Here is a 25,117-nt window from a genome sequence, read left to right on the forward strand (position 1 = left end):
AGGCAACTGTATAATTAGAGACACTACAAGATGTTATGGTATACCCTATAAGCTTCAGACTTCTAAAGTAGAGACGATCATATGACATGGTATCTACCTTCAATGCTTATGATTTCCACTGCTAAACCCAGAGATACCTATTGTAAAAGGTTTACCACATGCATGACTGTATATGGAATGTTTGTTTTGTAAAATAACAAATGCCAATAAAAGATATTTAAAAACAAAAGAAAAAAAATAAGAAAATGAAATAGTAAATGAGTTAGTTACTTTATCAATTCACTGATCTACAAATTATAGAACTATGAAGTACATGTTCCTGAACAAACCTTTCTTCAAAATAAACATTTAAATGATGCAGTGAGCGCTGGAGCACAGGTGAAAAGTTTAACACCTACCATTAGTGAACTATTGTCGATTGGGTCCTCAGTTGAATTAAGAATATTGCCACTGCAGTGCAATCTAATTAGAGAGGTATTTTCCAGAAAGTGTTTGGAGCAGGAACAATTAACCCACCCCCATGTGTACAACTAAAAGTGCAGAGAAACACTTTTCTACAAAACCACAAAGCTTTCCTACATAATTTCACTCTTTTTTAGTGTGGAGATAGTAAGTAAACTAGTAGTGGTTAACCTCAACACCACAAGCTATGTCTAGTGCTTTGGAAGTGCGGATGGTTTAACCAACCTGACCTCATTGGCTTCAGTAGAACTATTTAGTATCTCCAAAAAAAAGTAATTTGAATATTTGACAACTGTAGAAAACAAATGAATAAGTTAAGTCAGAAAGAAACCCCTTTATTACTGTGAAGATCAGTAATATGAAGGATCAATTCACTTCACAAATAATACATTAAATCACACCTACCTATCAAAAAGAACAGACACGCGCTCCATGGCTACAATGACCAATTCGCTGTCTGGCGCTGTGGGACTAGGGTCTGTTATACGTCCTGGACTTATTTTCTCTTTCCCTAAAAATATAAAAAATATTTAGTAGCTGAGTCAAAGCACATATTGAAAGGACCTGAAGCAATAGGGCTTTAATGTAGTTGAAAGCCAACTTAATATTTAAAGCATGTGCTGAACGATCGCTTCTTACCTGTATACATGCAAGTCATCATTAATCCAAGGGCTGCCATTGCTCTATGAGGACTGTGCATGTTAACTCTGTCGACACTGAGCTTCACCAGAGCTTCTCCATCGAGTCGAGATAGCTGCTCGGAGAGGAGTAGACGTTCCAAACCTCTCAGGACACAGTGGTAAATAATCGACGGAGTAGCTTCTTCGCTACCAGAAATCATCACTCCGCACATCTACAACAAGAAGAGGAAATAACAATAATACATGACACGTTGTAATAATATTAAGATATTCTTAGTACAGGAAGGAGAAGAACTACGGAATGCACGGATGGCCACTATTTACTCATGTTGGCAACCTATATGGAAAGTATTATTGTCAGTTCTTTTCATCAATCCCAAAAAGCAAAGTAGACTATTAATGGAAAGATAACGGAAATGTTGGTGCATATCCTGGATATCTGATGATCCAGGAGGCAGTGGGAAAGAATGGTTAGGCTAGCATATGTTTAAAAGAAAAAAGAAAGTAGGTTTCTGCTAGTTATGGGAATCACTAGTCAAGCGCTGAGTCAAAGCATAGATAGAGGAAAACATGATTGTCTAATATACTTCCATGAATGTATGTTCCATATCAGATCTTTAGAATAATCACTGCGTATGTATATTAGTTCAATTATATTTATTTCATCTGCATTCGTCTTATGTGGACCCACCTGTCCATCTGGGATGGATGCAGTACCACACAAAATAGCTGACCTTCCATCCTATGGTCTTTATTGCGACCGATTAAGAAGCTCAAAACGCTTCTGGGGTCCATTCGATGGAGTATCTCCTGTTTAGAGGGTTGAGGCAGAGCAAATAATGTTGGGAAAGTGATGGATTGTCCAGCATGAAAGTGGACACAACCTTTGGCAAAACGACAGCCTTGAACCTCAACACCACTTTATCCAGAAAACAAGTGGTGTAAGGAGGCTGCATCAAGAGAGTTTAGATTTCACTTACTAGGTGAGCTGAAGTTACTTCAACCAGGAACATAACCTTCAGAGTCAAGATATGTAGTGGATATCTGTGCATTGGTTCGAAGGAGTGCAAATTGAGATCCCACTGTGGCATTACAAAGGCTTTAGTTGGAAATATATATGTAAACTCATGGCGAACAAGTTACTTACTTTCGGTAATGCCTTATCTGGTACAGACTCCATCTAGCTGCAGATTCCTTACCTTTCGAATTCAATGGCAGGACCGGAGGCTTCGGATTATGCCTTCTTCCTTCGCTTTATTCCTACACAGCAGCAAGAAACAAACAGTAACACAAACTAAATTTCCCATGAACACTTGGGAAAGCAAAAAGTCTTATCGGGAGTCCTTCGTCTGTGTCCACACTCTGGCCAGCTCACATCATGCACTGCTGCTGTTTCCTCTTCCTTTTTTATTCGCTGCTCAGCAGCAAGATAAGTGTTTTTTTTCTCTTCTCTCATGGGTTTTGGGGGTTATTAAGGTAGCGTTTATTTTTTATAGGTTAAGCGCTTGCATATTTCTGTATTACAGATTCCCCCTGTTAATCGCGGTACGCTTTGGCGATTTTGAGCCCAGTTGACAGTGCGGTGTGGTCCTCCCACCGCTAGGGGGCGAGCCCTCCTCTCAGTGGTCAGCGCTAGTGTGAGGCATTTCTCACAGCGTTTTTCGCACGCTGCCCACAGAGAGCCTGTCCTGCCACCCGGTCAGACACCCTGAGGGGTCGTTTTTTCCCCCGTTTTTATTGCCCTAAACGCCCTGGTAGGTCTGTATATTGTGTATTTGGACACCCTGCGGGGTCGCAATTTGCACCTGTCTTTGAGGTGCGGTGGGGTGCTTTCCCTGGTGGTGCCCTGTGATAGTGAGGGCTGAAGCGTCCCCAGGGCTAGTCCCTTCAATTGTGTGCCTGCGCGCCACCAACGTTTGTCTGGGCCCCCTCCCAGCTTGAATTGGTGCCCGTGAGGGTTCCCTTAATTTCTGCTGCCTACAGCTCCTGTGTGCCTGCGGAGCCTAACTTACCTTATAATGCAGGGGGAGCAGGGACAGTACCCAGAGGAGGACCCTCTTAACTACGTCCCCTGGGATGTTGACTTTTATCAGGCAGTGGACGACTATTTAAAAGGCCATGGATCAGGCCAGGATTCCCCTAGAGCAGCGTCTTTCTGCACGGTAGGACGAAGTCTATGCGAAGCTAGCAGCTCTCATTCCCACACAGGCCCCAGCCCCTGCGCCCTCTCCCTCCCCCTGCCCCAGTAAGAAGCCTTGCACCGAGGGGGTAGACACGGAGGCTTTTGCGCGTGTTAAAAGCACATTTTTGGCACAGGAGGTTCCCCAACCAGTCCCTTTGCCCCCGGATGATAACTTTCCACCAACCCATCGGACCGCATCCCCGGAGCCACGGGATGATGGGGATTCCCCGGACACAGATGAGGAAGCATGCTCCTCTAGGTCCTAGCTTCCTACCTAGACACCTGCCTCGGACATGTTGGACCCGGACGATCTCGTCCACCCTCGGTCTTCAGACTGGGTGCCTGGGGATAAAGTGGCCCACTATGTGGCGAGCCGTCTACGTAAACCGGTGGATAAGGACGCTCGCAGCCGCCATAGGGCGGATTGGCCCCGCCCCACCTTAGAAGGGAAGGTGGCGTGGACTCCTGATATTGACCAGAAAATAGCAACATTCTTAGCAAAATTTGTGATGGACCCTAGGAAGGGTATAGACCGCTAGTGGCGTAACTGCCAAGACAAGCTTCTGGACGCGGTAGGGCTTATGACCAAAATTCTGGATATGGCCAAGGTGTCAGGGGACCTTATCTCCCCGGAGGTTCTCTCCAATTGGGCGCAGCAGGCCATTGTGTTCCTCGGGAATGCCAACTGCGCCCTCTAAACGGAAAGGCGGAGGTCGCTCCTTATTAAGATCGACCATAAGCTGGGTGACCTTGCCTCGTCAGAGGCCGGTGCAGTGGCGCAAGGGGGCCTGTTCGGGGACCCTTCCGTCAAGGAATTAGGCAAGTCTGTGGGAACATTCACTTCCCTGGACAGGGCACAGTCCAACATTAAAAAGGTCTTTGCCACACGGGTTTTTGAAAGGGCCGGACGTGGCAGGGGCCTCTCGTTCGGCCGTGGCAGCAGATCCGATCGGGGGCAAGGCTCCGGCCGCGGGCAGTTCCAGGACAACGCCCGCTACAATAATTTCTACCAGACGATAGGACAAAGGTTCCGTGGCCGAGGAGGCCAAAGAGGACAGCAGCAGGGAGCTGGAAGAGGTGAGTGTGCTGCCCTCAGCAGGCTTGCGGGTAGGGGGGCGCTTGGCGCAGTTCTTCTCGGCTTGGGTTTCACTTACAATCGATGCTTGGGTGCTGCAGATGGTCCCGGGCTTCCAGCTGGAATTTCATGGCCGTCCCTGTCAGCTGTATCGCCCCCGCCCCATTACTTTCTCGCAGCGAGATGCAGTCTTGGTGCCCGAAGAGGTTTTCGCCCTCGTTCAAAAAGGGGCGGTTTGTTGCGCTCGAGAACACCCTGGGGGTTTTCTCAGCAATCTCTTTTTGGTCGACAAGGTCAACGGTGGCCGGCGGCCAGTCATCAACTTAAAAGAATTCAACGAGTGGCTGGTATACCGCCATTTCAAAATGGAGGGTATTCACCTCCTGCGAGATGTGTTGCGTCCATCCAATTAGATGGTCAGACTCGACCTAAAGGACGCGTACCTGACGGTGCCGGTTTTCCAACCTCATCGGCGTTTCCTCCAATTCAGGTGGGACGGTCAGGTTTACGAATTCACTACACTCCCTTTCAGGCTCTCCTCCGCTCCGTGATGCTTCACAAAGGTTCTTCGGCCGGTAGAGGAGTTTTTGCGAGCGCTGGGTATGAGGATGATCATTGTACCTGGACGATATGCTGTTCATGGACCAGTGTCCCAAGCAGCTGTCGTCCTATTTGCAAATTGCAGTCAACCTCCTTCAGGGGCTGGGTTTCGTTATCAACGACAAGAAGTCCCTTTCGGTTCCCATCCAACGTGCAACCTTTTTGGGGTTCAGCATAGACTCAGTGTCTTCCACCCTGAGTCTTCCCGCCAGGAAGATGACAAAGATCAGCCACGAACTACGACAGACTTTAGCGAAACCTCAGATATCTCTCCGCCAGTTGACGCGATTGGTAGGTCTCCTTTCATGTTCAATTCAAGCCATATTCCCAGGGCCCCTTCATTATCCGTCCATGCAACGTCTGAAGGCGTATCACCTCAGGAAGGGCCTAACGTATTCTCAACTGATTCTGTTGTCAGAAGAGGTAAGAGACGAAATGCAGTGGTGGTTCATGCACATGGAGGCCTGGAATGGCCGTGCAATTTTCGCTTCAGCCCCGGACTTAGTTATCGAGTCGGACACCAGTCGCTCTGGCTGGGGGGGCCAGGTGTGGGGGGTTTTCCACAGGTGGCACCTGGTCCATTCACGAGCAGTCGTTACACATCCACTGCTTGGAGTTGCCAGCAGGGTCCTTTGCTGTTCAGTGCTGGACGAAGGACAGGGTGCAGTCGTGTGTCCTCCTCAGGATGGACAACGTCTCGGCGGTCCAGTATATCAACCATCTGGGGGGTACCAGATCCAAGATGCTGGCAGACCTTGCGAGAAATTTCTGGCACTTTTGCCTGGACCATTAGGTATCAGTCACAGCGGAGTATCTGCCGGGTCGGCAGAGCGAGGTGGCCGATTAGCACTCCCGGCACCTTCTGGATGCCAGCGTGTGGAAGCTGGACCCTCAGGTGTTGTCCTTGCTGTAGGAGATGTGGAGTCCCTTCTCAGTGGATCTGTTCGCGTCGCTCCTAGACCAACTCCCGAGGTTCCTCAGTTGGCGCCCGGATCCATTGGTGGAAGCGACGGATGCCTTCCTCCAGGATTGGTCAAGCGAGCAGGGGTATGCGTTTCCCCCATTTTCCATGATAAGGAGAGTATCGGCGTTGCTGCGGCGTCAGTTGGCGGAAGTAGTGTTGATCACGCCATGGTGGAGGTCCCCACCGGTTGGTCCAGGAGGGTCCGCTGGGGCGGATGGCCTGGAGGATCTCCGGCGTCGCTGGTCGCTCCCAGGCCTTTTGGGAAAGGCTGAAAACCTGCTCTCCAAGGCATGGGCAGATAGCACAACGAGGAAATACAGGTCAGCCTGGCATAGATGGCGTCGTCGGTGTGTGCGACGGGGTTCGGATCCCGTGGGGGTAGATGTAGTCCACGTACTTAATTTTTTGGCGAGTTTGGCGGAGGAGAGACTGGCCTATCGGTCAATCAACACCTTCTGTTCCGCAATCTCGGCTGGTCATGCGGTAGTGCAGGGTTCCCCGGTGGGGGAGCACCCCTTGGTGTGCAGGCTCCTGAGAGGGATCTGCCTCTCGCTGCCCCCGGAGCCACGCTACTCGGTCCTCTGGGACGTGAACAGAGTTTTGAACCTCTTTCTTTCTTGGCAGCCGAATAGGTTTCTTACTCGCAAGGAAGTGACTGCCTACGGGCTGGATTCGGCCCCACCATGTTACAGGCAATCCAGGCACTGTACAAAAATTCAAGAGCCAAAATCATGGTGAACGGGAAGTTAACCGAGTCTATAGAAATTTCTCGCGGAACCAGGCAGGGATGCTCATGCTCCCCTCTGCTGTTCGCTCTCTTTATAAACCCACTTATCACAAGAATAGAACAGAATCTTGAAATCCCAGCAGACGTTAGACATGGCATAAGTACCAAAATTATGGCATATGCAGATGACTTGGCCATTATAACTCCTGACCCCAAAAAAGCCATAAAAGCTTTGGAGTGGGAGGCCCAGGAGTTTGGAAAACTCTCAGGGTACGCCCTAAACAGAAATAAAACACAGATTATTCTGAATGATAGTATAACCTGGGCAGATAGTCGAGTCACCACGAAAGCTAAATATTTGGGGGTAACCATCGGGGCCAACATTGACGCAATAGTGGAGGATAATCTGATTCCTTTGTCTATAGATACTAAGAAGGCACTTAAAAAAATTAACAACCTACATTTGACCATTGTAGGGCGGTGCAATGTAGTAAAAATGACATATTTCCCGAAGCTCCTGTACTTTTTTAGAACGATCCCATTGGAATTTAATAGTAAAATACTCCATTTATTTGAACAAATCTTTTGTCAATTTATTTGGGCTTATTCAAACACAAGAAGGTCATATAAACTGCTTTCGCTACCTAAAGAGAGAGGAGGATGGGCGCTGCCAAATCTTAAATTATATTGCTGGGCTACATGGTTGCAGTATAGCTCTTTTTTACTCTTTGAGGATAGGGACCAAGACCAGGTAGGATTACCATCCCCTTACAAAGTCTTACTAGGCAAAGACAGCAAGGGCCGCCTCTGGAGACAGCTTGAATACAGCGACTACAAGCGTGTCCGGTTTAAGTCCTTAATAAATGCGTATCGTGTTTTTTCGAATTTGCGGAAACTCCTTGGCCTAGGTAGATTAAATTACTACACCCCGACCAAGAATAATCCAATACTACCTGCATTATTTGATAACGCACACTTTCAGAAATGGTTTAATGCGGGGGTGGTGAAACTAGGAGATCTGGTAACCCCGAATGGGATCCGGCCCTTCTCGGAGCTTAAAAATCAATTTTCGCTGGAGGGAAATCAGGTCTTCCATTATATGGCAGTAAAAAACTTCTTGGATCATAAAACTGGTGGCCTACTGGGCTTTGATAAAATTCAAATGCTGGATAAAATCCAGGGAGTAAATCCTTTACGGATTGGGGCGATCTATACTACCCTGAACGATAAAATGCCCGACGATCTGGCAAAGATTGAAACGAAATGGCAAACCAAGTTAAACACTGACCAAAATCTTTTTAGCAGGGCCCTGAAATCCGCCCATAAATATTTACTATCCACGAAGCTACAGGCTCAGTTTTATAAAACAGGGGTTTTCCTATATATTACACCAGACATAATAGCGCAGTGGGGAACCGGCAATGGAACCCTCTGTCCTAGATGTCGGGTGTTTGCTGCAAACCAGATCCACATGTTTGCCACCTGCCCAAATCTTGCACCACTGATAAACCAAATACAGACTTTTTTGGGTGTGATAGTGGGACAAAATATTCAACTAAGCCATTAGGTCAGGATTACACCACTCAGGTCGGGGGACCCTTAATCTTTGTCGCTATGACTATATACCGGATCTGTACAGCCGCGCATTGGAAGGACTCGAATCCCCCTTCATTTTCACAATGGCAGGCAAGATTGTTGGCAACGTGTAAGCTAGAAATGGCGATCTATGCCAAAAAGGGGAAACGTGGCAAAAAAACTGGGTTGATAGTCTGGGAATCCCTGGGTAAATGGATCAAAGGAGCACAGGAGTAATTCATTAAGGGGCGCGGAATTAGGATAACCTTCAATCAGGACATACTGACACGATGGAAACAGCTAGTTGGCATGCATCTATTCCAAGTAGCCTATGGTGGTATCCAAATGAAAATGTGACGGGATGTTTACCAGAACTGTCATTGCCTGTGATTACCATCTTCCCTTCCTCGATTCTCTCTTCTCTCACTTTTCATTATGCTAGGTCTTCTTTCTTTTCTCTCGCACTGAACCGTACAATCGGAAAATTATTATTTTTTTTTTAAAAGGAAGTGACTGCCAAATTGGCAATGCTGTTGTGCCTGGTTTCCTGCAGGCGGGTTTCGGACGTACGAGCCCTAGACATTTCTGCCAGAGGTTTTACCCCGGACGGAGCGTCCTTCACAGTGAGTAGGTGGACTAAGTCCAACACAAGGGTTATTTCATATCCGGCTTTTCCAGATTCCCCTAAACTGTGTGTAGTGCAGTGCCTCCGTGCTTACGAAGACATGACTGATGATACCCGCCCTCCGGGCGAAAGACAGCTTCTCATTGCCTTACGTAAACCGTACAAGGCTGTTTCATCCCCAACAATTGCCAGGTGGGTGCGTTGGGTAATGCAGGAGGCGGGGATTGATACTAAACAATTTGGTGCTCATTCAGCGAGAGGGGCGATGGCCTCTAAAGCTTTCGCCCTAGGGGCAAGATTGGAGGATCTGATGCGAGTGGCCGATTGGTCCTCAGATTCCACCTTTAAGAGGTTTTATTTTAAACCTGTGTTGGAGGTGGCAAGGCTAGTTGTCGACCAGCTTTGAACTGGCATAATCCGAAGCCTCCGGTCCTGCCATAGAATGAAAATTTGCCTAGTCTTCGTGCTGGTAAGTTTCAATTCTATTAAGGACTCGGAGGCGAGGATTATCCCTCCCAATGACTTCCAAGAACTGGACCCTTCCCGTAAGGAATGTAAGTAAATTATTCATGGGTTTTTCTGCTTTTATGAGGGTTGATGTTTTGCACTGTTTTCTCTCCATGCGACATATTCTGCTGAGTGAGGTTCTGACTCTAACACTGCCTCTTTTGCAGGAAACGACGGTCCCAAACAGGATGCGTGAGAATGTAACGACATGGGCTTCGCGCGAAGAAAGAGGAAGAGGAAACAGCAGCAGTGCATGATGGGAGCTGGCCAGAGTGTGGACACAGACGAAGGACTTTTTGCTTTTCCCAAGTGTTCATGGGAAATGTAGTTTTTGTTACTGTTTGTTTCTTGCTGCTGTGTGGGAATAAAGCGAAGGAAGAAGGCATAATCCTCGCCTCCGCGTCCTTATTAGAATTGAAACTTACCAGCACGAAGGCTAGGCAAATGTTCATTATCTCAATGTGTCAGACTGGATCTGGAACTTTTCCTCGAGCACTACCCCTGTGCACCAGTAGGTGGTGTCATACACCTCCGCGTGGCATTGTTCACCTCTGCGCGGTGTCATTCGCCTCTGCCTGGCGTCGTTTGCCTCCGCATAGCGTCATTTGCCTCCGCATGCCGCCATCCGTGCCGGAAGTGACGTGCGTGGTGTCTATATAGGCAACTTTCCACATCAGGAGCTTGGAGTCATGAAGAACACTCATTCATGAAGAATGACAAATGTTGTGGAAAACTACGGCCCTGAAAGGGAAAAAGCCCTGTCCCTAGCAATCCGTTTATAGAGTGGGGAGGATGGGTGGGTCTATAAGGAGTTTGAGGCTAAATAGAGTCTCTACCAGATAAGGCGTAACCAAAGGTAAGTAACTTGATCACCTGAGAGAGACTTGTAGCCACAGATCACTTACCTTTTGAATTGATACCCAAGCAATATGACCCCAGAGGTGCGCCTGCAGACCAATTTCATATTTGGAAGACCTGCCGGGCCAAACGGGCAAAGTACCCATCCGAAGGACCTGACTGTTCAGGTAGTTGTGTTTTGTGCCCATGGCAGATATTCCAGGACCAGAACTTTGTGTGAAAAAGCAATAGTCTCCGCTTTAGCCCTGGTGGAATGAGCACGCAAACCCTCAGGGCATTGCTTTTTGGCAAAAGCGTAGCAGATCTTTATACAGAGTATGATCCATTGAGATTTGGTCCGCTTCTGAAAGGCCCGTTCTTTCTTCGCTCCGAAATAATCCTTGAATAGTTAGTCGTCCACCTTGAACTCTTGCGTGCAGTCAAGGTAGAACGACAATGCTCTTTTTGGGTCCAGATGGTTAAGTTGCTCCTCCTTCTTGGAGGGATGAGGCGGAGTGTAAAAAGTAGGCAGTCATGGATTGGCCTATGTGAAAAGGAGTTATCACTTTCAGTATAAAGGAAGCTCTTGTATGAAGCATTGCTTTTTCTGGGTAGATGTTTAAGTTTGGAGGCTTGGATGAAAAAGCCTGAACTTGCAGACCCTCTGGGCAAATGTTATAGCCACAAGGACAGCTATCTTGATGGTAAACAGCCTGAGAGGACAATTGTGAAAAGGCTCAAAAGGTGCACAAATAAGGTAAGTGAGGATAAGATTGAGGTCCCACTGAGGCATTATGGAAGAAGCAGATGGAAACAAATGTTTCAAACCATTCATAAATCTTTCTACCACAGGGGATTTGAAGAGGAATGACTGGTCAGGCAACCGCGGAAAAGCTGAAATAGCAGAAAGATAACCTTTGAGAATGTCCAGAGCCCTGCTGTGCAAGAGAAAGAATGAAGAGAAGAACCTGAAAAAGGGGGAAGAAAGGGAATCATTCTGTACACCATGTCACAAATTTTCCCCAGGAGCAGGTGTATACTGTCTTGGTGGAAGGATGCCTGGCTGCCGAGATAAAATTGCAGACTTCGGGAGGAAGGCCAAAAGCTATCAATTGTTGCCCCTCAATCTCCATGCAAGAAGGCAGAGCGTTGACAGGTTCGTGTGGAGGACCCTCCCCTGTTGCTGCGACAGAAGATCCTACCGAAGGGGCAGCCTGGTCAGAAGACCGATTGCCAAGCTCAACAGCTTGAGATAACAGACTCTCCATGCCCAGTTCTGAGCTACAAGGATAACTTGGGGCCGGTCGTTCCTGAACTACTTGAGAACTCTGGGCAGGAGTGGTATGGGTGGAAAGGCTTACAGGAGGCCTGAGCTCTAATCGAGATGAAAAGTGTCTTTGAACGAGACCCGCCTTAGAAACTCCAGAGAGCAGACGGCTGACATTGTGCCTTCTCATCGGTGGTGAACAGATCTAATCAAGGCACTCCCCACTGCTGAAAGAGACCTTCCACCACCTCCGGATGGAGAGGCTATTTGCAGTTCGCTAGGCATTGTCGACTCAGTTTGTCCGCCCTGGCATTCAGAGAGCCTCCCCAGACAGCACAGAAGCAAGTCTGGAGACTCCGACGGATAGAGCGGTGCTCCTCTATACCTGAGCTGCAGCCAGGTGGGGTGAGGCGCCATCACCACAGCTAACGGTCTGTGGTGGATTTATTCTGACCTGGATTTTGCAGGTGACATTTTAATTTCACTTTAAATAAGCAGTAGTAAACATCGGGTCCTGAAGAAAGCATTGGTACTATACCATTATAATGCTGAAACATGTCGACCATCATTGCTCACAGATATTTTGTTAAATCTGGTTTTGCACTTTGTCTTTTAGATTTGGAAAACTGAAAAGTAAAATAAAGTTTCATACTTACTCAGTAATATCCAATTTTAATTGTTTTTTCACTTTTCTGTTTTCACACTGCTTTTTTTTAGTCACCACTTATATTCTAAATAACAATACTTAGTACTGACATCATATCACGCCTAAGGTTTTTGGAACAGCCTAAAAACAACATCAATAGGTTGTTTTCCTTTTTCCCTTTCCTCCTGGGCAAGGAGAAACCAAATGATGTCAACAAGGGCGGTACAGAGTGGCTACTGATGGGAAAAATGTACCCAGGCCCTCGAGCTTTAGCTCACTTATTGGTTTCACACTTGGGAGCTGACCTGGGTCTCCACCTCTAATTTACACACTTACACACGTGTTGTTTTTCCATGCAGAAGTCTTGTTATCACAGTGAGTTTACTTTGTTGTTTTGCTTTCTGACCCCTAGATATAATTGTTGTTTTTGCTGTTATAGTTGGGGCACATATCTAGCTTGGGTCGTTAAATTTGCCCTCTGACCCTCTTTTTAAAGGAGTTTGTTGATACATTCAGAGAGCCTGCCAGGTGTTAAACCAACCGGCGATATGCCATGAACTTCCACCCATGTCCAGAGATGCAACGCCTCTTGACAAAGGGCCCACGGCCCCACCCCATCCCATTTTGTGTTGCAGAACCACATGGTGGTAGTGTTTCCTGTGAACACCTGCACTAGCCTCCCTTTGATGAAGGGTAAAAATGCTTTTAATGCCAGCTGGATCGCACAGAGCTCCAACAGATTGATGTGAAGTCTGGATTTCACCAGAGACCAGAGGCCTCTGATCTCCAACTCTCCAAGATGGCTGCCCATTCCTAGGAATGATACATCTGTCATCACTGTCAGATCTAGTTGGGGAAGGGAGAGGGGTCTGCCATTGACCCAATAGCAGTTCATTAGCCACCACTGCAGGCCTTTAGCAGTTCCCTCTGAGATCTGGACCATGTTGGAGAGATTCCTCTGATGCAGCACTCACTGGAACTTCAGGTACTATTGCAGAGCCCGCATATGCCATCAGGCATGTCACCAGCAGGATGCAAGAGGCCATGAGACCCAGAAGCCTCAGAGTTAGTCTCACCAAAATACAGATTAAAGGCTGAAACATTGGTATCATAGCCTGAATATCCTGGACTCGCAGTTTGGGAGGATAAGCCCAAACCTCCATTGTCTCCACAACAGCCCTGATGAAAGCAAGGGTCTGAGACGGAGTCAGGTATGACTTTGGCACATTGATAGTGAACCCCAGCGAGTGCAGGAGGTCCACTGTAGTCTGGAGGTGAGAGAAGACAGCCCGACGCAAGCCCTCCTTCAAAAGCCAGTTGTCCAGAAAATGTGAGGACTAGCACCCTTGATCTCCACAGATGAGCTGCAACCACTGTGGGCAGGCAGGACAAGGATGTGAAAGTATACGCCCTGCAAGCAGTGGTGTAACAAAACATGAGGGGGATCCTGCAAGATATGCTGAAGGCGCCCCTCACACTCACACCAGTAGGGGCTGAGGGGGATCCCTCCAGCATCGGTAATACGGGGCTCCCCCTGCACAGCGGGAGCTGAGGAGGCCTTTGTTACACCCCTGCCTGCAAGCCTAATGCTACCATCCAGTCTCCTGGGCCAGGGCAGACAAAAGAGTGAAGTTCTTCTTCATAAGGAAGAAATTGAGTAGGCGCAGGTCTAGAATAGGACATAGATCTCTGTCCTTTTGGGGCACCAGGAAGTAGCAGGAATAGCAACCACAACCTACTTCTGGCATCGTCACCCTCTGTGTGGCTCCCTTGGCCGAGCGAGCCATCAATTTCTGGCGGAGAAGCGAAAGGTGGTCCTCCATCAGCCTGTCATAAGTAGGTGGCAAGTAGGGAGGGGTAGGAATGAAGGGAAGGGAGTAGCTCCTTCAGAGAATCTCCAAAACCCAACGGTCTGATGTTATTGACCGCCAGTGAGGCAGGTGATGGCGGTTCCTGCCCCCCACTGGGTGCCCATGATGGTAAGAGGGCAGACTATAAGGGTCTGGAGGCTGCGTCTACTGCGGGAGTGTTGGACTGGCCTGATCTCTGGCCACCTGACCCAAGAGGTATGTAGGTGCTGCATCCTCAGCCGCATAGAGGCTGTAAAGCTTATGAGTTGCGATGGCTAGAAGAGTATCGATGGGTTTAGAAGCAAAGGCAGATTGGGGGTGACAAGGAGCCATGGAAGGGCTCAAGTACCTGGCTGTAGCCCTTCTGCCCATAAAGCGCTCCAGTGCTAAATCCACCTTGTTTCCGAAGAGATGGGAGCCATCAATGGGCATGTCCATAAGCAATGCTTGAACATCCTCTGAAAAGCCGTTAATTCTCAACCAGGCGTGGTGGTATAAGGCCACTGTCGATGTAACCGCTCTGCCCCGTGAGCTGGTGTTGTCCAGTCCACATATTACCGTGAACTTTGCTGCATCCCTACCATCGGCAGCATCCTGGGAGAGTATGGCCAGGGTCTTCTGCGGAACCGTTGGAAGCACCTGCACAAACGTAAACTACAGAGCATGTGAATAGCGACCTTAAAAGGCTTGCGTTGTTCATGGACTGCAGTGCCAGGCGAGTGGAAGAAAGCATCTTCTTCCCTAAGGTGTCCCGCCTCTTGGATTCCTGATCCGGTGATGCGGTTGGGAATGCGCCATGGCAAGTGGAGGCTAAGACCACCAAGCTCTCGGGGGTCGAATGCTGTGAGAGGAAGATGGAGTCCCCTGGAGCAGGTCAGTGTTGGCAGGCAATTGTCCTGTTAACAGGAGCCCCTGTGCTGGGCTTGAACTAGCTACCAAGCAAGATGCTGGTAATGGCCTAAATGGGAGGAGAAGTTCTCAGGGGGACCCTCCCGGCTCAAGCACCTCTGTCAAAACATTTGCCTTGAATGCAACAGAGGGTAGGCTAAGAACCAAGACTTCGGCCGCCCTCCTCACCGCCACTGCAAATGAGGCTCCCTCCTCCGTAGCCAAGGTAGGGTGGGAAAGCATGCCAGTCCCTGGAGAGGTGTCCAGTCAGCTGGCTTCCACCAAATCCTCACACCAGTCCATATTGCTGTCATAAGGCTGGTGTCCTTCACCGTCCAGCGATACCTCCCAATCCTCCCCGAGTTCTAGCCCATAAGAATAGGGCTCAGTTTCTGGCCTGGAAGGCATTTATCCAGTTGGTGCCGGAGTTGACATCGGACGACGCCCTCAGACTTTGGAACCACTGTCCGAACACATGGCAGCAAGGATGACATCCACAACTTAAGGAGGAAGCTCAAAAGCAGTCAACTGCGCCACTCCATCTACATAAGCGGAGATGCAGATTTACACATGTTCATGTGCAAGATCCTGCTCTACTTCTGCGAGAGGAGATCTTCCTGAAGAAGTAGCGTAGTTGCAGGACAGATACTTATGCCCAGAGGGTCCGATGTATCACACTCTCCTTGCCAGTGGGTGGCTGGCGACATTTGAAAGTGGTGAGGCGTAAAACTTTGTAATGAGTGCCTTGCGGCGAGCAAGCAAGCCTGACCATCATAGGGAAAATTGAAAGAAGAGTTGGCAAATGGTGCATATTCAAGCAAATTTGAGAAAGCTAGAAAGTTAATAAAGCAATTTTGAAAGTGTACTTATGACATCAATAAAGAGATTTAAGATTTTGGCATAGTTAGCTGCTTATTCAGTGCAACTTCATAAAAGACTTTGAAACTATTAACCATCTTCGAGGTTCTCAGTTTATCAATCTCAGAAGGATGAAAGGCTGTGATAACCTGTGGAGATATGAACATGCAGCGAATATAGTACGTATTGGAACTGTTGAATGGACACAGTCCACTGAGATACTTTAATTGCTTGTATGCTGCAATGCCCATCACTGTACACTTTCCTATTGTACATCAATGTCCAAGCTATGCTTGTCTTATGTTCTTCGACTTCCTCTGCACACTTGTCTCTTGCACATCAATGTCCACTTTGTGCTTTCCTTACGTACTTTATTGCTCACTGCACACTTTTCTCTTGTACATCAATGTGCACTTTGTGCTTTCCTTACGTACATCAATGCTCACTGCACACTTTCCTCCTGTACATCAATGTGCACTTTGTGCTTTTCTTACATACTTCAATGCTCACTGCACACTTTCCTCTAATGCATCATTGGCCATTCTGAGGTTACCTTCACATATTAATGTCTACAACACTTTTTTCTCTCTTACATCACTATCCACGTTTTGCTTGCTTATGTACCTCATTATCGATCCCACCTGTGACCGTAACACTATTTGCAAGTGTGTGTCACTAGTGCCCCAGAAACGTTATCAATGTAAGATAAAATGCCTGCTTTATTCTTTCATTAAGGCAGAAATATGCTCTTGCCCATTGCACTCAATGGTCTTTCACGGAGAGGATACACGCCATTCTTGTGCGAGCAACATTACAGTAAAAAAAGAACATGGGGTTGTGTCAAACAAGCCAGTGACTGTGATTATAACACACCTATCAGAGCACATATTTTACCAGTGAAAACTAAAATGGTAGCATTAATGTGTGAAATGGTTACGCTTTTAATATTCACTTTCCCTGTGATAAATGTGTGAGACATACAGGTTGGGTCTGGTCAGTGGTCCTAGAGTCATCAGCCTGTTTTTCACTCTCTGTGCTGGTGTATAGCACTTTCTGAGTTCAGAAACGCATATTCTTTAAGGACAAAGTTCCAATAAATTGATGTTTCACAGAGTGGGGCTCAGACCTTCAATAACAAGGCTGGGTGTCTCTGCAGGGCTGCCCTTTTTGTGTGAGAACTTTGCTTTGAGCAGGTTGACTGCTAGAATGTTTGCTTTTCAAGTACAAGTTTTTAGGTCTCGCTAGAGTCAGCACATGAGCTGCTCTTGCGAGACATTTAGTAGCTGCTTCAAAAAGCGCTACCTTGCCGGCCAACAGCTTGCTAGAATGGGCACAAGCGCACGCGACGTGCAGAGCAACTTTTACCCGTTGCCCGCGCACAACTCGCGATTTTTTTAAATTATTTTTTCATTTAGCGGCCGCGCGGCGTTACTTTTACGGCCGCGCGGCCAATGCTTGTTCTTTCTTGCACTCGCTCACTCTATGTCCCTCAATTTGTATCTCCCCCTGCTGTTCCTATCTTCTTAGTCACTGCCAGTCTCTCTGTCTGTTCTCTCTCTCTCTCGCCCGACCCTCTCTCACACTCTTTCCTCCTTTCTCTGCATCTGTCATATCTCTTATCAATAGCCCCTCTCCTCCTTTGTCAATCTCTACCCCTGCCTCTTGTCTCTCCCACACAATTCCGTCTCTGCCCTTTCCTCACTCTCTGCCCCTCGCTTGTACTCTCTCTCCATCTGCCCTCTCGCGCTATCTCTGCTCTCTTTCTGTCTAAGACCCCCTCTTTCGTCCGGACAGCCCTTTTCTCTTGTCAAGATGCCTTTACTCCCACTTTTCAACCCTTGCGCACGCCTCTCCCCAAGAAGCACCAGCCTCCTGTCTCACAAACTGTTTACATTTCAGGCTCCCGTTGCTAGGTAGCAACAGATTTTATTTTTGAATTTAGTGCAGTGACTGGTTTAGGATGTCTAAACATTCTTTGGTTGCATATACACATGACCCCTCACCCGTGCTAGGATGCGCCTTTTCTACACATTGTTGTAAGAGTCCTTGAGTGCTGCCAGCACAGGGCCCGGTGTACCGGCTGAGTGCTGCAACACAAGGCCTGCGGTTAGAAGGCACTTGTACGGGAGAAGTCTATTGGAAAAGCTTGCTCTGTGATGGAGATGCTTCCCAGTCAGATTTCCTGTTTCCATGGAGACCACAGATCTCATCTAAGCTGCAGTACATACTGCACGTGTTCCCAGACCCTGTACCTCGGTGAGGCATTAAGGCGCCATTGCTTCTGACGCAGAGCCAGGCACCGCTCTATAGGTGTTGTCTACCTGATCTACAGTGTCATGAACCCCAGACCAGGTCAGGTGACCCAAACGCGACACCTCATCCAATGTGAAGAAACTGAGACATGATCCAATGCTGTAAGAACCTTAATATACAATCTAACATAATCAAACATCGTCAATTTGAGATCCGTCAACAATGTTGCAAAGGCCATGCCAACATGACCAGAACCCTACTTGATATCAGCAATCCTCTGCCTCTCAAATAGGGCATAAATGGCAGATCTATTACAAAAGCACCAGAAACATTAGACCCAAAATAATGTCACCAACTTGAGACCAGATCTAACAATGTCACAAAGTCCAGTCCAATCCAACACAATCAGGAATACAACAAATGCTGCTGGTGAAGTTTGTGTAATATGAAACCACAAATAACCCCCAGGCAATCCAACAATTCATGAATACAGCACAAGATCTGAGCTCACCAACCTGATCTACTGATGTCAACAATCCCAGATCTGACCAAATATGTCTTAAAGTGCAGACCCAATTCAAAAGCGCTAGGAGCCCGAGACCCATAGTGATGTTACCATTCTTGAACCTAGTCTAATAGCAGCCCAGACAGATTCCAACAATGTAGGAAAACCAAGAACCAATCTAAAGTCACCTGAGAATTGAGGTCATGATGTCATCAACCCCAAACCCAGTCAAATAATGTGACAACCCAGAAACCCAATCCAGCAGTGCCAGGAAACCCCAGCATCCAACCTAATTAATTAACCTGAGACCTGATCCTGTGCTGATCCCAAGCTGTCTGTAACCCGAGTCAACGCAATGGGTGTCAGATAATCCCACTTCAATATCTAAAAATATGCTGTGCTAAACATTAATGTAAATAAACAGAATTAGAACAAGCATTGGCATAGCCAATAGGTCTAGCCTTTGAGACCTTATAAGTGTTTAGACATGAAACAACTGATGCTGCACCAAGGATATTGTGCTGCATAACTAAATACTTATAAGGTCCCAAAAGCGAGACCTATTGGCTATGCCAATGCTTGTTAATTGTTGGAATAGCAAAAAGTCGGGGATGTGTACCAGAGAAGGCCTCCGTCAGCCTCCGGTTTGAAGGGACCGTGCCAGGAGTTCAAAATAGGAAAAAACACCTGAAGTCTCCAGTTGCGCTTTATTAACTGGGATTAGGCGTTGCATCCCGTAAATAGATTTAAAACAGCAGTATCGTGATTAGTCGGCACTATATTCAACAAACAGTATTTAAAGCTGTGGGAGCTCTTACCTGTATCAGTACACGCTACGGTTCAGGTGGTGAAATACAAACACTGTCATAATAGATCTCACTAGAGACTGGCTACCAATAGGTCCATGTTTCCTGATGATGCAAGGGTGTCCGTCAGCTGACCATTTCCGAGGCAAGGCAGGCACCAAAACACACGTGCTCGCATTCAGGCCTACTTGTGACGAATGGAAAAGGGTGGGATCTATGCCTCTGAATGATGGAGGCGGATGGCTGCTAGGCTCACATAGGGAGGGAGACTTAAATGCTCCAAACCAGGACGCTGACAGGGTCACTGGCCTATCGAGAATACTGCTATTGACTACAATGGCAATGATTAATCATAAAGAAATTCAGAACACCAAACCCTGTGTCGTGCGTCACAGTTAATAAAGTTAATTTAATGCCTGGTTTCCATCTCTTGCTTCAGAGCGAGGCGGGCAGGCAGCCTGGGACAGACAGCCCAGACCAAAATACATCGATTTGTTTAGAAATATAATTTTATCTCTAAATAAATCGATGTATTTAATATTTGCACAGGAACGGGAAGGAATATCAGGGGTCGCAGCCCCACAGACCTAATGGACAATTCGCCCTTTCCTTGCCCAGTTCAGAACTACTAGGAAGATTTGGGGCTGGTTGGTTCTGATCTTCAGAAAGGCACATAGGAGCCCAAAGATTCACTCTATCCGGAATGCATCTCAGAGAGAGCGAGCCTTCTTGGGATTCCAGAACGCAAACGTTTAAACTGCATGCTCTCAGCAGTGGCGAAAATATCTAGCCAGCACTCTCTCCATTGCTGGACGATGCTCTGTGCCAGGCGTGCAACACCCATTGGGCTCACCGGGCTTCAGCACCCCTGTTGTGTGTCAGCCCCGGGCTGAGACAGCTTTGCGTGCTGGCGACCATCTAATTGCAGTCGCAACCGAGTACTGCACAGGTCTTTAAAACCATTTACTTGTTAATAAGGCTTTTGTTGCGTTTTACCCCTTTCTTAGAGCCACTCTGCCTATGGCTGGATAATTAGCCCCCGCCCCCTGAAATAGTATTCAGCCCCCTGAAATTTGTCTCTAGTTGCCCGCCTGCTCTGTGCCACCTCGAGTTGTGACCGCCATTCATGATCCACCAGGCGCAGCAGGCTGAGTTTGGGCACCCTGATTTTCAAAGATTCCACCTGGTAGTTTACAGCCAAGGAAATGCCCTGACGCTCCGATTATCTCCAGAGATGAAATACTTCTGGGCACAGGACCCAGGACCCCACCCAGGTTGTTGAAGTATCATATGGTGATGCTGTTGTCTGTGAGAACCTTAACTAGCCTCCCTTTGATGGACTGTGGCAAGGCTTCCAGCAGCAGGCGAACGAGCATGTGAGCATCTTATATGTGCCCCTCTGCAAGAAAGGATTCAGAGGGCGAGATCTAAAAGAGGACGAAGGCCTTTTACTTTCGCTCATGGAGGTAGTAGGAGTAACAGCCAGTCCTATCTTATATTCCAGGACCTTCTTTATCTCTCCTTTAGCCAAAGAACCTGCCCTACTTGGCACAAGATGGATGTATGAGATGTTCTGATGTGGGTGGATCCTGTCTCTTAGTGTTCTTGTGCCACTAAGGTCAAACTTAGCGACTTGGCGGCAGATTCCAGAGGGGTGGAAGACTCAGAAGTTTGCTACTTACTAGTGGCCTAAATGCGGTCTGCTAGATCCCCGCCACGATCCCCAAAAACCCAGGGTGCTTTTTGCAGGGGTGGTGAGTCTTGACAGTATGCCAACTAGACACCTAGTGTCCTTGAAAGTTGTGAAATTGTTGAGGGTACTGTCTTGAGGTGATAGACAGACCAAACAACAAGCCATGGCCCAGCTTTCCTTGAAGCACTGAATCAGGTTTCTTGTCAAATAGGCAAGATTAATTAAATTACATATCCATTAGAGAGATCTTCACGTCACTAGAGAAACCTGAGGATCTCATCCATGCAGTAACAGCTGACTGACGTGCCCCAGCAGTCTATGGTGTCCAGCCGGGATTGTATAATGTATTTGACTGCATCCTGGCCAGCTTGGAAAGATTAAGCCAGGTTGCCCAAACATTTCTAGTAGACTGTCGGCAAGATCACACCAACCATGTCCCATAAAGAAAGGGAACATCTGCCTGGCAAACAGCTAACACTCACTGAGCAGAGGCCTAGGCTGGCAGAGGAAAACATTTGTTTCCCGAATGCTTCTATTCATTTAGACTTTTTGTCTGGGATGGTTGTAGGGAATGAATTGGGGTTCACCCTCCTGGTGTAAGTCAGAACCACCAAACTTGCTGTTGTGTGTTTAGGACTCCTGGGGTCGACCTGTTGTGCCTGGCAACCTGTCTGTTCATGGCCAAAGAGGAACAAGGCTTAGACCAGGCGCCCATTAGGGTGTCAGTCAGGGATTCATTTAATGGAAGTAAGAGTTCGGACAACGTTTTTCCAGGTTGTAACGTTTCTGTTATTAAATTGATTTTTGCTTCCATAGGTAGTCTTGTACCTCCGCTACCCATCTTATCCCACAGCAAAGGAGGTACTCTCTTCCGTTGATGTCTCAGGGGGAGAACAAAACCCAGTGTCCACGGAAGTGTCCAACCCACTGACCTCCAGTAAGTTCATGTATATGTTGTGACAGTCATAGTGTGAAGGGAAATAATCCCCCTCATCTCCACTGTCATCACCAAAGTCTGGTTGATTTTGATCACAGTTGGATCTGAAAAGTTGCTGGAGAGCTGGTGTGCAGCTCTGAGACAGAGGCATGGTTAAAGTCTAAGTCAGATCGAACTGAGACCAGGTGCAACAGTACGATGTCAGGACGCAGCTTATGTCGGTGCCAAGACTGATTCGGCTCTGAGTCAGAAAGGATTATAGTAATGAGGCATTACTCTGATGCCATAAGTGTTGGAGCTAGCGTTGTTGTCAAGAATGCAGGCATGGATTTTGGTGCTGGATTGTAAGTCTGCTCCGGTGTTGGAGCTGAACCAGAGATGGGTTAAGGAGGCACAGACAGTGTTGAGGGCATATCAGGCAGTGTTAACCCAACTGGAGGCCTCCTTGTTGCTCAAAGGGACGCTGAAAGCAGCCAAAACAAAACAAACATTCGTACATGACCTCGTTAAAGGTCTCGATCTGTTGTGACATTGCCAACAGCCCCAGAAACTAGGGGTGCATCGGTATCAGCTGTGAAGAACAAGTTACTTACCTTCGGTAACGTATTATCTGGTAGAGACTCTATATAGATGCAGATTACTTACCTTTGAATTCCCCAGGCATCAGGCTGGACCGGAAACTTTTGCTGAGCAATACCCCTTGCACGCGACATCGGGTGGTGCCATTCGGCTCGGATTGACATTCGTTGCCGTCGGTAGTTTCGGTTATGATGTTGCAGTGCCTACATAGGCGTCACCCAGGTGCGCGGACGTTAGTACTTTTTGTTTTTCCTACGCCAGAAGTGCAGAGCCACGAAGTGACTGACGAAAACGTGTGCAAAACTAGAGCCCTGAAAGGGGAGAAACCCTAGACCACAGCTTTCCAAACTTTTCATGTTGGTGACACACCTTTTTGTGAAAAAAAATTCAGGGACACGGTAACGCGAGGAGGCGCCGCGAGCGAGCCCGAACCACCTATGGGGGGTTCATGCCCCACACCCCACACACACATACCCCACCCCACACACTCCACACACAACCCCACCCCACACACAACCCCACACACACCACCCCACAGACACCGCACCCCACACAACCCCCCACACACAATCCCACCCCCCACCCCCACACACACCTCACCCCCCCACACACACACCCACACACAACCCCACATATACCACCCCACAGACACACCACCCCACACACCCCACACAACCCCCCACATACACCCCACACCCCCCCACACACACCCCCACACACACCCCACACAACCCCCGCACACCCCACACACAACCCTACACACACAACCCCACACATACCACCCCACACAACCCCCCACACACCACCCCACACAACCCCCCACACACACCCCACACACACCCCTACACCCCCCACACCCCACCCACACACCCCCCACACAACCCACCCCACACCCCCCCCACACACACAACCCCCCCCACACACACCACCCCCCCACACACACACCACCCCCCCACACACACACAACCCCCCCACACACACACAACCCCCCCACACACACACAACGCCACACACACAAAAATGCAAGGGTCCGTCTGTAACACAATTGGTGCTCATGTAAAGCGCTCTGATACCTTTGGCTCTAGTTTGCACAACAAAAAAAGTTTGGCAAAAGCTGCATGGTAAAGCGTAAAGGATGTTTTCTACCATTATTTATTAACGTAATTGCTTTCTTAGAATTACTCCTTGAGGACCCCTCTTTCTCCCTCCCCCAATCATACTTCTGCAGATGTCATCTAAAGCGCAGCCTCTTTTAGGCAATCTTTTATTCCCTGCAGTCCATCAGGGGTTAAAACATCTGAAATAGCAAGCATGGATGAAACCACGGCATGAAGATCCGTGGTTTTATCCTGCCTTCCACTCTTGCTCAAACTGTGTGATCTTTAGCAAATCCTTTCATCTTATTCTCTGTCCATCAACACCTTTCCCTACACAGGCTAGGAAGGGCTTAGAAACACGAATTGGACACAGAATGCTGACCCGGATGTAGCTTTTCTGCCTAACGTCTGGCTTTACCTGCAGGAGTGACACCTCCGCTTTCATTGGCTTGATAATATTAATGGAGAGTGTTGAGCCAGGTTAACAACACGTTCTGATACACATGGTGACGGACCGAGTTCAGCAGCCACGCCCACGCTGGACCGTTGGACCATCCTGCAGGAGATGCATCATGTGGTGCATGGATTATTGCTCATAGGTGACTGACTAAGAGAAAGTAGATTAGTGCCTGTAAAAGCCATCTTCTGCATGCGTGGGTGAACCCACGCTGCTTCCACACAGGCTCGGTCAGTTTATGCACGTCCCCCCACCCTACCCACACAGAACATGCTATGGGGGCACTGTACATGCCACTCACTGGCCATGATTGACCAACCCTGGCTGCCCTTTCAGGAGGGGTGAGGCGGGCAGCGGCACTGTACGGGCAATGAGTGACCCCAGAGTGTCCTTACAGGAGGACGGGTGGGGGGATTAGCAGTGAACGTGTCATGAGTGACCCCAAGGCTGCCCTTATAGGAGGGATGAGACGGGACCCTGTATGTGTTCAGTGGTCATGAGTGCCCGAAGGGTTGCCTTATACGGGAGATGAGGTGGGCATCAAAGGGTTTCAGCCCCCACCCCCATTGGCATCAGAGGGCTTCAGCCCCCACTCATCCCCCCCTCGTGTGTGGCAGCCCGGGACCGTTCACAGCCGCACCCGAGCACTTCACAGGTCGTTAAAGACCTTGCGCATGTTAATAGGGCTTTGTTGTTGTTTCACAAGCCCCTGCAGCTCGACTCTGCCGATTCCGGGCAGAAGTCATCCCATTGCGCGACACACCTACAGCTGGGGGGCGACACAGTAATGTGTCGCGCCACACAGTTTGGAAAGCTGTGCCCTAGACCTTCAACTTCAGTCTGCAAACCGGGGAGGCATGGGTGGGGCTGTAAGGAATCTGCAGCTAGATAGTCTCTACCAGATAAAGTGTTAACAAAGGTAAGTAACTTGATCATCTCATAAGAGACTTCTAGCTGCAGATTCCTTACCTTTGAATCAGATACCCGAGCCATACCATCCCAGCGGTGGGTTGCGGACTCATGAGCTAGACTAAAAAGTCTTGCAGGACGGAGCGGGCAAAATGCCCCTCCCTGCGCACTTAACCA

The 25,117-nt window shown here is 48.2% G+C and overlaps 1 protein-coding gene across 2 annotated transcripts in view; it reads right to left on the reverse strand.

Moving 5' to 3' along the window:
• Window positions 1-25,117, reverse strand: part of HTT (huntingtin) — a 1,924,961-nt gene that overhangs the window by 57,972 nt on the left and 1,841,872 nt on the right. For both annotated transcript variants that reach the window (XM_078678546.1, XM_078678545.1), the window contains 2 exons: window positions 1,102-1,315; window positions 868-973 (listed from right to left, as the gene is read on the reverse strand). In XM_078678546.1, coding sequence (XP_078534672.1) covers window positions 868-973; window positions 1,102-1,315 — 320 coding nt within the window. The remainder of the gene's footprint in view (window positions 1-867; window positions 974-1,101; window positions 1,316-25,117) is intronic.

Source organism: Lissotriton helveticus, chromosome 2_2 (assembly GCF_964261635.1).
Source record: "Lissotriton helveticus chromosome 2_2, aLisHel1.1, whole genome shotgun sequence".
Lineage (NCBI taxonomy): Eukaryota > Metazoa > Chordata > Amphibia > Caudata > Salamandridae > Lissotriton > Lissotriton helveticus.